The sequence below is a fragment of the Rattus norvegicus genome, chromosome 10 (genome assembly GCF_021556685.1).
Source record: "Rattus norvegicus strain SHRSP/BbbUtx chromosome 10, alternate assembly SHRSP_T2T, whole genome shotgun sequence".
In the NCBI taxonomy this organism is placed as follows: Eukaryota; Metazoa; Chordata; class Mammalia; order Rodentia; family Muridae; genus Rattus; species Rattus norvegicus.
In genome coordinates, this window is record NC_141543.1 from 42,164,421 (window position 1) to 42,179,319 (window position 14,899).

The 14,899-nt window shown below is 46.3% G+C and overlaps 1 protein-coding gene, 1 non-coding gene and 1 pseudogene across 2 annotated transcripts; all 3 read left to right on the forward strand.

The window, feature by feature from the left end:
- The first annotated feature begins 1,446 nt into the window (after positions 1-1,446).
- Positions 1,447-1,553, forward strand: LOC120095363 (U6 spliceosomal RNA). The gene has a single exon (XR_015632536.1). It is a non-coding gene; the product is annotated as a U6 spliceosomal RNA (small nuclear RNA).
- A 576-nt stretch (positions 1,554-2,129) lies between these two features.
- On the forward strand, positions 2,130-2,253 carry LOC120095388 (small nucleolar RNA SNORA70; annotated as a pseudogene).
- Positions 2,254-5,159: 2,906 nt separating this feature from the next.
- Positions 5,160-14,586, forward strand: Xtbd1 (XRN2 binding domain containing 1). Its single transcript, NM_001008278.2, is given in 3 exon segments — positions 5,160-5,406; positions 7,438-7,537; positions 13,151-14,586. Coding segments are annotated over 3 exon segments (351 nt in total). The 5' UTR covers positions 5,160-5,167; the 3' UTR covers positions 13,163-14,586.
- The last annotated feature ends 313 nt before the right edge of the window (positions 14,587-14,899 follow it).

Consider the following 14,899-nt stretch of genomic DNA (forward strand, 5'->3'; position numbering starts at 1 on the left):
CCAAGGCTATGTACTAAGACTTTTCCTCAAAAATCAAAACAAAAATAACAGGGGATGTGGAGAGAGACCGCTTGGTGCAGCTGCTCTGGCAAAAGACCCAGGTTCAGTTCCCATCACCCACATGGTGACTCAGAGTGCCTGTAACACCAGTTCCAGGGGACCCGATGCCTAATTCTGGCTTTGACGGGCACTAGGCTTTGCAGGGAGTTCACTTATATCTCTGCAGACAAAACACTCATGCACATAAAAATAGACTGATGCAAGTTTTGTTTATTTTATTATTTTGAGGCAGGGTCTCAGTATGTAGCTTTGGCCATCATGTAAGACTCTATGTAGAGCAGGCTGGTTTAAAACTCACAGAGACGTGTGTGCCTCTGCCTCCTGAGTGCTGGGATTAATGGTGTATACCACTCTTTAAATTGTATGTTCTGGAGAGGTAACTCAGCACTTAAAAGCATTTGTTCTGGGTTGGGGATTTAGCTCAGTGGTAGAGCGCTTACCTAGGAAGTGCAAGGCCCTGGGTTCGGTCCCCAGCTCCGGAAAAAAAGAACCAAAAAAAAAAAAAAAAAAAAAAAAAAAAAGCATTTGTTCTTATTGAGGACCCAGATTCAATTCCCAGTATGTCAGCTCAAAAATGTCTATAACTCTAGCTTCAGGGATCTGACACTCTCTTCTGCCCTAGGCAGGCATGAGGTATGCAGACATGCATACAAACAGACATGCATAAAAGCAAACACATAACATTTTTAAAATTAAAAAAAATGAAGTCCAAAACATTGTATTCTGGAGAGGCCTGTGCAAAATGCCAACAAATGGCAAACCAACAATAAACAGAATGACTAAGAGTCAGTGTCTAATACATCTCCTAGAATAAGCTCAGGTTTGCAATCCAACGAACTTGTAAAACTATTCCAGAAAGTAATCTTGGGAGAAAGAGGAAGAGAAGGATTAGGAAAAGGAAGAAGAAAGAAAACCAACCAACCAACTAAACAAACAAAACAAAACAAAAAAACCATAACTAGTAAAGCCCAAAGTTCACTGGAACACAACATAGCCAAGTGTGGTGGTACACATCCAAAGTTCCAGCTTTTGGGAGGTGGAGGCAGCAGGATCAAAAAAAGTTCAAGGCCATCCTGGACTACACAGTGAGTTACAGGCTAAATTGGACTACATAAGACCCTGTCTTAAAATAAAATTAAATTTAAATAGGTAAAGGAAGTGGGAGGATTTGTTTGTTTCAGCTTTTGTGTGGTGTGTGTGTGTGTGTGTGTGTGTGTGTGTGTGTGTGTGTGTGATATTTTGGTTTTGAGGTAGGATCTCATTAGAAAGCCCTTTCTGACCTAGAATTCTATATGTAGATCAGGCTGGCCTTGAACTTACAGAGACCTGCCTGCTTCTACCCCAAGTGTTGCGATTAAAAAGGAAACTTGAATATTGAAGTTTCATGCACTTGTTTGGGCAGCGCACCTGCTGAAGGCGGAACGATACAGAGATGACTAGCACTGCCCCTGTGCAAAGCTGACATGCGCATTTGTGAAGGGCTCCATATTGTGTGTTTGTTACTAAGGATGTTTCTTCCAAAACTGATGATGCTATGTTGTCTAAAGTGACATGTTAAGCCTACTTAGTGCGTTGATGTAAAGGAGCTTGAAAAGATCAGGTAAGAAGAAGACACATTACTGTTTTCCCTACTTTGATCGCTTCTGGTGAGTAAATGGATGTTTGGAATTAAAAAGAAAAGACAATGAAGCACATGGTATAAAAGATATATAAGGAATGAAGAAAAAAAGAACAAAGTAGAAAATAGGTATGTAAGTCTCATGGCTCACGGGACCTAAAAAACACACTACCAAACACCATGACCAAGGAAACTCTTATAAGGACAACATTTAATTGAGACTGGCTTACAGGCTTAAAGGTTCAGTCCATTGTCATCCAGGCAGGAATGGTTCAGGAGGGGCTGAGAGTTCTACATGTTCATCTGAAGGCTGCTAGAAGAATACTGGCTTCCAGGTAGCTAGGATGAAGGTCTTAAAGCTCACATCCAAAGTGCCCACACTTATTCCAACAGGGCCACACCTAATAGTGCCCCTCCCTGGGCTGAGCATATACAAATCAGTATAAAACTTCTGCACCCAAACCCAGGATTCTTTCCTCAAGGGGCCCTGGATGCAATGGTGGCAGACAACAGCCTCTTTGGGAGTGTGCAGCCTGTACCTTGTTTGGATTGCTCCGAGGACCTTCAAGATAGAGTTGTTGATGGATACGGTCATCTCTGAGCTCACCCATCCATATTCTAGGCTGCAGACTTCTAAGTCCACTGCCTTTAGGAACCCCCAGAACACAGTGACCAGGTCCACACAAGTCAGGTCATCGTGCCTATCTGCATCAAGATGCAAAATAAGGAACATGCGTCTGAGGTCCTGAGAAAGGCCAGGTTCAAGTTCACTGGCCACCAGAAGATCTACATCTCAAAGAACGGGGACTTCATCAGATTTAATGCAGATGAATTTAAAGCCATAGTAGTGGAAAATCCGATTATCTTTGGTGTCCATGGGGTCAAATACATTGCCATCGTGATCCCCCTGGCCCAGGGGCTGCCTTCACTCCTGAGGCTTTCCCCTGTGCTGACTTCCACATTCTGACAATGTTTATTAATAACGCTCACTCACATCCAAAGTGAGCAAGCAAGCAAACAGAAACAGCAAACCACAAAGTCACATATACTGCCTCATGCATGTAATCCTAACACTTGGTAAGTGGAGGCCCAAGGACCACTATTTCAAAGCCAGCCTCAGCTACCAAAGAAGTCTGAGGGCAGCCTGGGCTACATAAGAACCGGCTTTTAAAAAGTACACACCACATCCCATATACACACAGAGGCACACCTGTAACCACAGCATTTAGGAAGCTAAGGCAGGAAGGCTGAGATTTCAAGGACACTCTGGACCACCAAAAGGGACACCATCTCAAAAACTAAACAAAACAACAAAACAAAAGCACACGCACAAAAAGCCTAACACAATGGAGAGGTGAGTTATTGCCATGCTTATAAATTAGAAGATTCACTAGCAATAAGATGTTAATTCTCGGGGCTGGAGAGATGGTTAAGAGCACCGACTGCTCTTCCAGAGGTCCTGAGTTCAATTCCCAGCAACCACATTGGGGCTCGCAACCGTCTGTAATGGGATCCAATGCCCTCTTCTGGTGTGTCTGAGGACAGCAACTCTATATTCATATACATAGATAAATAAATCTTTAAAAAAAAAGATGTTAATTCTCCAATTGATCGATATCGTCAGCATGATCCTGTATGAAATATCAACAGTCTGTTTCTCTAGAAGTCAACAAAGAGATGTTAAAATTTATATCAAAATTCAATAGCATGGTGGAGCACTTTTAAAATGCCAGCTCTGGGGAGGCTAAGGCAGAAGGGTCTTAAGCTTGTGGCCTATGTTATTTAAAAAAGCCAACAAGACAAACAAAGCAACTGTAGTTATGGATGGCTGTAAGCCACCATGAGGGTCCTGGGACCCAAACCCAGAACCTGTATAAGAGTACCCAGTCCTCTGAACTGCTGAGCCATCTCTCCAGGCCCATGTTCTCATTTCTGGACCAACCACTGCAGTATACAATCCCTTGGCCAAGGATGAAGCCTCCACAGTGTTTTCAAGAGACAAGAGTCTTTCTCTCATGATAAGGTGGCAGCAAACTTCCAGGCTTAAACAATTCTCCTGCCTTGACATATGGAATAGCTGGGACGAAAGGTGTCTGCCACTGTGCTTGGCACATCAAACGTTCTCAGAGTCTGGTCAGCTGAAGCTGGAATCAGAATTACCAGAAACCTTGACTCTGGGTATCCAGGAGTTCCCTTAGGATCCTGCCACTGCAGTGAACTCGTTAGAGCTTGACATCTGTATCCCAGGGACTCAGCTCTGGTCGCAGTTAGCCGGTCAACGTGCTGACTGCTGGGGCAAATCTGTTTCTGTCTTTGGATTCTCATGTTTGGTTCAGATGCTCCAGGCCGGAGTGTCCATACCATGAAGTGAAAGGGATATTACCCAGCAGCAGGGTGTTGGTCCTCACTGCTCTGGCATTTGCCTACTGGGTTGCATTTCTGCCTGCTAGGGTCCTAACACTGCAACAGAAGCTGAGAAGAGAGGCAAGCAGTTGTAGGCCAACCTGGGCTATACAGTGTAAGACCCGGGGCTGGGGGAGGCTATGAAATAGCAAACAGTATGTAATGAACACTTACCTTGAAGCCCACTCACCACCTAAGACCTTCACTAGAACTGGAGATCCTGAATTCTCCGCTTTCCTCTGAACCAACCTTACATTTTATATTTTTACATTTGTGTGTGTGTGTGTGTGTGTGTGTGTGTGTGTGTGTGTGTGACATCAAAGTACCACAACCTGCATGTAGAAGTCAGAGGTCGATTTTCAGGGGTTGGTTCTTTCCTTCCACCATGAGGGTCCAAGCGGTTGAAGTCAAGTGGTCTTCTTCAGTTCCCCACCACCACTTCCACACCCCCAAGATTTGAGCGGACCCTTGCTTCTTCAGCCTAATAATGGCATCCTGAATTTTATGACTTGTCAACGTCCTATTTACTTGGGCAATTCTTTCACTAATGTTTACCTCCCTGACAAAGTTCTTTAGAGTGGGGCATCCTGAGCACCGAACAGAATGCCTTGTAGGTACTGATTGGATGATGAATACAGCAAGCCGGGGAGAGTACGGGGAGAGTACAACCTCGGTGAAGATGTTGAGACCACAGTGGATCCATACAAGAGAGGACCCCGCCCACCAGGGAGATCCACAGAACGTAGGGCAAGCCTCAGCTGTGGCTGAGGATAGACAGATGCCCGCGGAACAACCCAGGGCAAAAAGGGCACTACAGAGCCCCAACGGACACCCAGCTGCCAGCTCTATGCTGGCAGGCCTCAAGATCCCCAGCAGTTGCAACATGCGGTGGGTCGCACTAGGCCTCCGAGCCCCACGAGGGCGCTCCAGGTAGGTCCACCAGAGCACTCGCACTCAGTCACGGTCGCTCTAGCCTTGCGGCGGCGGCGCGGGGCGTGTCGGGAAAGCGGCGGGCTGGTGCGATCCTTGGCGGCGGCGGCGGCGGCGGCGGCGGCGGCAGCTGCGGCAGCTGCGATAGCGGGAGCCATGGTGGGTGGCGAGGCCACCTCCGCGGTGGAGAAGCTAGTTTCCGGCGTGCGGCAGGCTGCCGACTTCGCCGAGCAGTTCCGTTCCTACTCGGAGAGCGAGAAGCAATGGAAAGCGCGCATGGAGTTTATCCTGCGCCACCTGCCTGACTACCGAGACCCACCGGACGGCGGCGGTCGCCTGGACCAGCTACTGTCCTTATCCATGGTCTGGGCCAACCACCTCTTCCTGGGTTGCAGGTGCGGACCCCCGACGGCTGGCTGACCTTGTCCCCATCAGCCTTGTACCCTCAGCTTGGGCATATACCCTGCCCCAGGCTGAAGTTGGCTCCAGCCTCCTACTGATCCCCTCTTGGCATTCTCTCGGGAAAGCTCTTTCTCTTCTCTGAGCCTCGCTTGCCTCTTGCGAATGAGCGGTTGTGATAACTACAGCGGCTAAATGATGAAGAGTGCAGTGCAGCTGTGCTCTAAGGCGGCTGTATTGCAATGGTCATTTTTATTCCAGTTTGAGTCCAGAGGACTCCCTTTTCAGAGTGTTTGAAGTCCATTAACCCCTATCACCCACATTAGATAAAAGTGCAGACTCCCCCTCTAGATGAAGACACGGAGCAACAGGATGTGATATATCTCACCGTTGGTGGTTTTCACGTTAAGGCAGGATGTAATCTTTCCTTCCCTTTCTCTTGGCTTCCCTCTTACGAAAGTAACCATGCTTTCTTGTTGCTGTCCCAACACCCCGCCCTCCCCGTTTTGATCACACCAGGAAGGCAAGAGCCTTGGCCTTGAGATATTCCACCTGGAAAAGGCACCAGGTTTTTATAGCCCCTTGTGATTTTTATTTTTTAACTTTTAAGGCAGTCTTCTTTATAACTGAGACTGGCCTCCAGTTTATTAGCCCAGGAAATCCTAGAACTACATCAGAACTACATCCACCTAAGCACCCAGGTACTGAGAGGTATGCATCTCCAAGTTCTTAGAGGCTTCTAGAGTTTATTGAGGTTGTGTTAGAGCAGTAGAACTTACTCAGACCTGGTTTTTGTAGTGTCTCGTTGGTCACATGACCCTTCCAGTTCAAACTGCTTGGTTTACATTTTGGGTTTTGTACTAGGGATGAAACTCAGGCCCTTACACATCCAACATACATTACTCTGTCACCAGGCCTCACCCCCAGTGCTGAAGCTGTTTGGTTTCAGATCTTGGGATATTTGTCAGAACAGGATGTGGGGATGTTGAGCCAGACACACCCATATCACACACACACACACACACACACACACACACACACACACACACACACACATGCAGAGGCCCATCCTCCCTTCTGCCTTCTAGGTGCCCTTTAAAATTTCAGTTTACAGGATCCAAGCTCAGACAAATGGCTGAAAACTGGACAAAAGGAACAAATGGTGTTATCTTCGTGAGACCAACGTTCTGTGTGTTTTAAAAATAATCCAGTTTTTGGCCTTCAAATCTCATCCATGAATATGTACGGCTAGGTATATGGTGCTCCTGTTTCTGTAGTTTTAATTTAGCTTTTTTTACTTACACCTATTTTAAATTTTGTATGTATGGGTGTTTTGTCTACACATGGCTGCACCATCTGAGTGCCTCATACTGTTGGAGGCCAGAAAACGGCATTGGATTCCTTAGACCCGAAGTTGCAGGTGGTTGTGAACCACTGCTGTGGATGCTGGTATTTGAAACTGGGTCCTTAGAGAGCAAGTGCTCTTAACTGCTAAGTTATCTCTCCAAACTCCTGTTTTTGTAATTTTTTTACAAAGAATTTTTTTTTTTTTTTGAGTTTGGACCTGTACCAGATGTGTGCCCAGTATCCTCAGAGGCCAGAAGAGGTGTCAGATCTCTGAGACCTGAAATCAATAGCTATGTAGGAACTGAACCCAGTTCCTCTGTGAGAGTCTCAAGTGCTCTCTTGGCTGAGCCTTGTCTCCTGCCTCTATTTTTGAAATTCTTGAAGCATCTACTGTATTGGCATTCTTCAAGCCTAGCTCTGTACTCACAGACGGGAAGAAATGTTTGTTAATCTATAATGCCGAGCACCTGTGGTTCCCCCTGCAGTATCAAATCAGTCTTTTCAGGACTTCAAATGTGTATGCATCTGTATCCCAGCTACTGAGACGACTGAGGCAGGAGCATTGCTTAAACCTCAGACGGCACCGTGTGACCTTACCAGTGAGCAAGCAGTTCTGTGTTCTAGGGGTAGCACTTGAGACTTACAGCCCAATAACTACACTTTCTTACTGACCCTCGCAGTTACAATAAAGACCTTCTGGACAAGGTGATGGAAATGGCTGATGGGATTGAAGTGGAAGACCTGCCACAGTTTACAAGCAGAAGCGAACTAATGAAAAAGGTGAGAAGCGTTTGCAAGTGTAGAGACAAAGCCCCCAGCTTACCCTGTATCGGGTTGGTTCAAACATTCTTTTTTTTTTTTTTTTTCTTTTTTTTTTCGGAGCTGAGAACCGAACCCAGGGCCTTGCGCTTCCTAGGTAAGCGCTCTACCACTGAGCTAAATCCCCAGCCCTGGTTCAAACATTCTTGTTTCCTGCCCCACAGTCTTAAGTCCTTCGTCATTTCTTCACAGCTTGTAGGAACCTTTTCATTAACTAGATAACAAGTCAGCGTGATAAATTATGCATTGTCTGTGGAGTAACACATAGGCTCGATCTCTTCGGTTTGTCTGCAACTCTCCTTTTCTCTTGGTGCCAGGGATTGAACCGTGCTCCTTATGCTGGAAAGACTAGGAATCTGTACAGGGGGTCCTAAAAACAAACTAAAAACATTTTCCAGCTATACTGCTCCTGAAGGACTGAATGGACATCACAGACATTTTACACAGTCGTGTTTATTACTGCCCTATTCATAGTAACCAGCCTCGGTACCCAGTAGATGATGAAAATGCAGTTCATATACACAAAGAAATGTTGTGCAAAGAAAGATGAAACTGAACGTTCACAGGAAATGGACCAAAATGGAGATCATTACATCGAACAGAAAAGGCTAGAATGAAGAAAATCAAACTCCATGTTTTCTTTCCCAGGTGAAGTGTAGGGTGTGTGTATTATTTGTGCATTAACGAGAGTTGAGCCTAGAGCCTTGGATGTCCCAAGCACGTGCTCTCCCCTGAGCTTCGTATCCAGTTTTTCTTTCCCTTTTTCACACAGTGTCTTACCCAGGCTTCACCTTGACCTTTAGCCTGCAGGCCCTGCAATGGAAGTCCTGCCCCTGCTTCCTGGTGGCCTCGATGACAGATCTCTGTCTCTAGGCACAGTGGTTTTGCTTTTTCATTTATTTAATTAGGTTTTGTTTTGTTTTTCGTTCTTTTTTCCTCCTGAGTTCTGGGATTATAGGAATAAACCCCCAGACTTGGCTTGTTGTGCTTATTTGAAAAAGGAAAATTCTTGATGAGGCTGTTAAAGTTAGAGGTACTACACTTTAGAGCAGTTCATACACCGTATCTCTGCCTTAGCAGGTCAGGGCTGGACCAGACCTGTATGGACTAACTGATAAGGAATGTCCAGACTCCACAGCTGAGGTCTGGCCTTCAGGACTTAGTCTTATGGCTGTGGCCTTGTCCACAGTGAGCTTTGCCCTAGAGTCTTATGTCTGGATCCTGGGTCCCTGGGGCCAGGGAGAGGCAGAGGAAACGTTGGAGAATGAGGCCGTGAGTCTTGGCTACACCCCACCCCCACCACCACATGTTTTTTTCTCACATCTGTCCCTGTCTCTTTAGGCAGCAGGATTGCTCGTTTCCTAAAGTTCATTTGATATCTATCCAGCCTTTTATATAAAATTTCAAGTTCTTTATTTGGGTAGAGTATAAGATTTACTATTGAGCATGATTCAGGAGATAGTGTAGCCATGTAGAAGCCAAGAGTGTAGGGCCAGCTCTGACACCACAGACAGAGAGCACCCACTTCTCAGCCACCAAGTCTTCAAGTTTACTTACATTAAACTTGGTGATCCCCACATCTGTAGGCCATGGCTTTTGGGCAGCCAGTGAACTTCAGCTTGATCTTATGCAAGGCGTCATCACATGCTTCTTAGCTTTGCACAGATGTACGTGATGACCTAGCCAGTGTGAACCCAGGCCACCCTGTCCTGGAGTTTCCCAGAGTCATCTCAAATATCTGTCTGGAGCCTGGAAGCCGTAACATGGAACAACAGGACAGTGTCTGATTGATAAGGGTGATATGGAAAGGGTGGAGCTATGCTCTTAGGGAAGCCATACTTGCTCAAATGTACTTGACACCAATATTCCAGGGCTTTGAAAGAACCAGCGTGTGGAAACAAAGTAGGAATTCTCCTACTTTTGTCTTCTGTTTTCTGTCTTCTGATCTTGGGCCAGTGAGGTGAGATGGCTCAGCCAGATGCAGGTGTTTGCTGGCAAACTTTAAGACCTGAGATCAAGCCTTGGAACCCATGGTGGAAAGAGAGAATCAATTCCTGAAAGTTGTCTGCTAACCTCCACACGTGCTGTGGCCTGCTCACATATATGAGCACATGCAGAGTGATAAATAACAGTGTAAACAACAGGGATTCTTCCAGGAGGCTGGAATGTGTTTCGGTGACAGTGCTAACCCGGGTCTGGTTACCCTAGAACCCTGGCCCTAGTACCCGCAACAAAACTAACTCCTGAACAAAAGCTGCCAATGAGGACAAGTCATCCACACAACTGACTGCTCTGTGAGTCGGCTGCACAGATAGCTTGTCCTTCCTTTCACATCAGGCGAAGCTGAAGAGCACTAGGCCAGAAAGCTAAAGCCTTGTCTTTGTGCCAGCCAGAACTTATCCTCTAGAGTTGGCGTGTAGTTGGGTTTTCGACTTAGCTGGCACATGAAAATGAATTGCTCAGCACTGTTGGCACCTGGAGATCAGGCAGTGACGATGACTTAGACATAAGCTCTCTAGAGTCAAGTTTTAAAAATACATTTCCCTCCCGCAGCTTTTGAGCAGGTGTCTCTCTATCCAGCCCTTTGTGTTTGGTCTGAGGACTGAGTGTGACAGTGGGAGTCACTGGGAGGACTGAGTGTCAGCAGTTGGGAGGAGTGTGTGCTCTCATCTGAAAAGGGGAATTCGGCACAAGCACGTTGAGCAACCAGCCTTGGTGACCTAAGTGCCACCCAGTGCTCGCCTGCAGCCGGCAGCCTGTAGCCTGCAGCCCATGTGGCTGCTGCAGGAGCAGTGGCCGAGTCAGCTAACTCAGGAAGGGCGGCACCATAGCCACCACTGAGTCAGTCAAGAATAACTGGGTGTGGTGGCCACGCCCTTTGATCCAAGAATTCTGGAGACAGAGGCAGATGGATTTCTGTGAGTTTGAATGAGGCTGTTCTACATATTTAGTTTCAGAACAGATAGGGCAACATAGAGATTCTCTCTCTCTCAAAAACAAAAGAACAAAAAACAAACAAAAAAACGAAAAAGGAAAATGAGCAATGACTGACAAAGAAGCTGTTATTGTTGATTCAAAGAAGTCATTAACGTCATAATTTGCTGCTTCTCCTGAGAACATCTGTATCCCATGAGGAAAGACATCAGCATGAAATTGACCACAAGAAGCAGTGAGAACCTGAAGAACAGGTGTGCCCACACGCCACAAGGGCTCTTGTGCGCTTTGAGGCCATGTTTTCATGAAAAGACACAACCAGGCATGGGGGTCCACACCTTTAATCCCAACAGTCCAGAGGTAGGGGCAGGAAGATCAGGAGCTCAAAGTCATCCTTGGCCACCTAGACAGACAGAGACAAGACTGGACTATGTAGATCCTGTTGAGAGGGACAGGGAAAAAAATGGATCTGACCCTGTGGGCCAGTCTTGTAGTCCAGAGTCAGGGTAGGTGAATCGACTAACAGTGCCGTGTGGAAAGGGCAGTGGTCTGCGTCTGTCCATTTGAAACTCTCTTGAGGGGCTGGAGAGGTGGCTCATTGTGTAAGAGCACAAGTTGCTCTTCCAGAGGATCCCGGTTCAATACCCAGCACCCACATGGTGGCTTACAATCTATAATCCTAATCCTGGGGTATCTAACTCCCTTTCCTGGGACCTCCTTAGGTACCAGGCATACATGGTGCACAGACATACATGCAGACAGAACACCTATGTACATGAGTGTTATGTATAGTTTGTGTTATCCCACTTTAAGCTCTGGGCAGACAGTGCTACCAGCCCCGCCCAGGTTCGGTTGGATCGGTGGATGAGAAACACACATACACATTAGTTTATTTTTAAATTGCTTTAACTCAATAGCTGGGATCTTCTAAGCCTTCCTGGGCTATCACAAATACCCTTCTTTTTACTCCCAGCTCAGCACCCTAAATCTGCCCTCAGCTTAGTTGTGTTTCTAACCTGTCTGCCACCCTATGCCCAGTCGCAAAAGTGGCCAGTGGTCACTTCAGCCTAGATCTCATGTGACTGGTGGCCTTTTTCCCCTCCAAAGTATGACAGATCTCTTCTCTCCTGAGTCTGCTAGCCTGCCTGAGGGAGAACTGGAAGTCCTGCCTATTCCACCCAGCTCATTGGCTGCTAGCATCTTTATTGATCAACCAATTGGGGAACAGGACCTTAGCATCAGAACCGCCCCCTACATCTCGCCTTTCTGTCCAATTAAAAAAAGCCTCTTCTCGGGGTTGGGGATTTAGCTCAGTGGTAGAGCGCTTGCCTAGCAAGTGCAAGGCCCTGGGTTCAGTCCCCAGCTCCGAAAAAAAAAAGCCTCTTCTCTCAGACATCAATTGAGCACAACCATAGCAGTCATGTAAATTATACAGTATGAAATACAATTAACATCTAGTCCATCATATTTGTCAGTTAGATAAATTACCATCACTCCTAACTTAAAGACTTATAATTCTATCCCAGAATTATGTTTAGATTTTAGCCTGTACCATCATCTGAAAACCATGTCTTCCACTCTATAACCTCTCTCTCAATGTCAACAACTTGAGTTTGATTATGAGACCACCAGTCTTCAACCCCATCAGAAATCCGAAAACAAATTAAATAGTGCCACAGTATATAGGAAGCATCAAGCATAGGTCCTATAACATATAATTATGGAGACAATTGGCTAACTGGACAGCCCCTAATTCCGTTACATGAGATAAATAAGGTTTTTGTTTTGTTTTGTTTTGTTTTTTTTTTTTTTGGTTCTTTTTTTTCCGGAGCTGGGGACCGAACCCAGGGCCTTGCGCTTCCTAGGCAAGCGCTCTACCACTGAGCTAAATCCCCAGCCCCGAGATAAATAAGTTTTAAAAAGAAAATCTAAGTGAGGTGGCTCAGAGCTGTTGTCACTGCATTTTCCCGAGTGTAGAAAGGTTGTATTTTATCTTTGCTGAGGGTTTTTGGCTTAGCTAGGAAGTAGGTCATACCTTGAAATCTCTTGATTACTGAAAAGACTCTGGTTGATTCCCTCCCGCTGCTGTGTTAAGGGAATCCATTCAAACACAAGGTGACAGTCAGTGAGCTCTTCACACCCTCCTTTAAAGTCTCCCGAAGTCAAGCTTCTAGCACCTGGAAGGAATGTCGGCTCCGGTCACCACTGTTTGCAGACTCGCTTTTACAGTTTGGAACTGTGTGAACTCCAGAAATACGGAATCTTCACTTCTCCTAAGTGCTCTGACTCTTGTGGAGTGTGACAAAGTACGACCTGAATCTGGCCAGGTTGAATTTAGAACACTGAGTGTCTGTGAGGGCAGAGGCTGGCGGCAGGCGTAGCACTTAGGTGTTTCCGTTATCACTTTAAATTGTGAACTCTTATAGACAGCAAGCCACAAGTCAGGGAAGTAAGGGTCTGGCTTCCAAATGGACCGTGTGGTCAGTGTGTGGCTGCATTTTCCGCATGTAGTGAAATATTAATAATTTCTGAGTAGACGTGCCATCTGGGCCGCACATAAACATTCAATCACTGCTTTACTTGAATGTGTGAAGATGGACTCGATGGCTGTGTAACTGTCTCTTCCTTTTTTTTCTTCAGCATCAAAGCTAAGGCAGATTTCCACATCTCCACCCTGGGGACAGACTTAGGCGGCCTGGGTGAACGCGACTGAGCACTGGCAGCTCTCAGACTCCTGGAATTTGCAGCATAGAGGCAGCTGGAACGGAAGGGGATGAGGCCCAAGGGCTTCAAAGACGTCTTCCTTCTTCCAGGACTGCTGTAAAAATGCATATTTATGTATTTATAAATGTGAACACTCAGAAATTTCTTCAGGATTGTCAAAGCCAAACTTTGTTTAAAATGCCTTTTATGTTGATATAACAATGACAGGGGATAAATTTTATAATTTGATTTTTTTTTTTTCTTAAGCGGAGTACCTATGAATTTAATTCTTGTTTTTACCACACCCCCACCCATTTTTGTCCCGAGGCAAGGCAGATCCTCTGTGTCCTTATTTCTACCTGAACCCACTCTGTACTTGAACCTGACTGCTGATGCCCACCAAAGGACTGTGCACTAACCAGCCATGTCACTGGAGCGCCCCCATGCTGGGCCTAGGGACCTTTGTGTAGGGAATGGGAATCATGTGCAGGCCCGAAGTAGATAGAGGTAGGAGGCAACTTCCACAAAAACATCCAGCCTCATTGTAAAGTTCACCGAGGGCTAGAGATGTGGCTCGGTGGTGCATTGCTTAGCACGCTCGAGGTCCTGGGAGTGATAGCGTTAGATTAGAAACTGCTGGAAGTATGTATGGTTTTGTTCAGCCAACCAGATGATTTCTAGGCACTAGATGCCCATGTGCCTGCATATTTGTTTGCTTCTAGAAGGTTTTCACACTCACAGAACTAACTGCCTTGTACTTCGCCTCTGGATTGCAGTGCAGTCCTGCTCTGCTCTGAGACGGTGGCATTAGCGTTCCACCTGACAGCTGACGTATGTGCTCTGACCCCGCCTCCGGTTCCATTTTTAGTCACCATTAGATAACTGAGCTGCGGGCAGCCATGGAGCACTATACCACAGCAGGACTCAACAGTGGCAGGCTCTTTATGGCCAGAAAAACTGGGGTCTGCCTTAGCTCCGTCTACTGAATACAGGAAGTTGGGCCCCCAGAAGCTGTGGTGCTGATTGGCATCAGAGCAGTGGGACACATTCTTGTTTGCGGCTTGAGATTAAGGCCACATCTTTATGTGGCTTTAGCTCCAGTCCCCAGGGACCATTGATTTAATACCTTGGACAAGCTTCTCCAGGCAGTGACAGACTGCTTGTCACAGAGGGTAGTGGCAAGGTGGTGGCTGTTGGAGGGCAGAGCTCTCTGCTCACTGAGCTAGAGCCTCCTCTTCTCAAAGGCCACCTAGCCTTCCTCCATTCTAATCATCTGTGAAGATTTGTACGGCTTAAGACAAAATACACTTTCCATAATTGTTGATTTTACTTTTTGTCCACAACCCCCAATAAAACAACTTTCCATCGAACGAGGTTAGGTCCCGTTGTGTAACTTCTTCCCATAAGCCTTCAGTGTACTTACTTCATGTAGGTATTTGGACAGCTGGAATCCGGAAGTGAAGCTGGCCTGCAGGCATGGTGTCTTGGGTCCAGCATGGCAGTGGTGCCTTCAGTTCTCTGTTCCCCCAGCCTTCCGGTTTCAGTTTCCTTCATTTCCTCAGCTAAGCTGCCTATCTTTCTCCTCATTTTTATAACTGAGTGGCTGACTCACCTGTGAAATTAGTATTGTGTTCTCTCTGTATTCCTTCCCTAGCTTGAAGTGAGAGTGAGATCATGCAGAGAGGG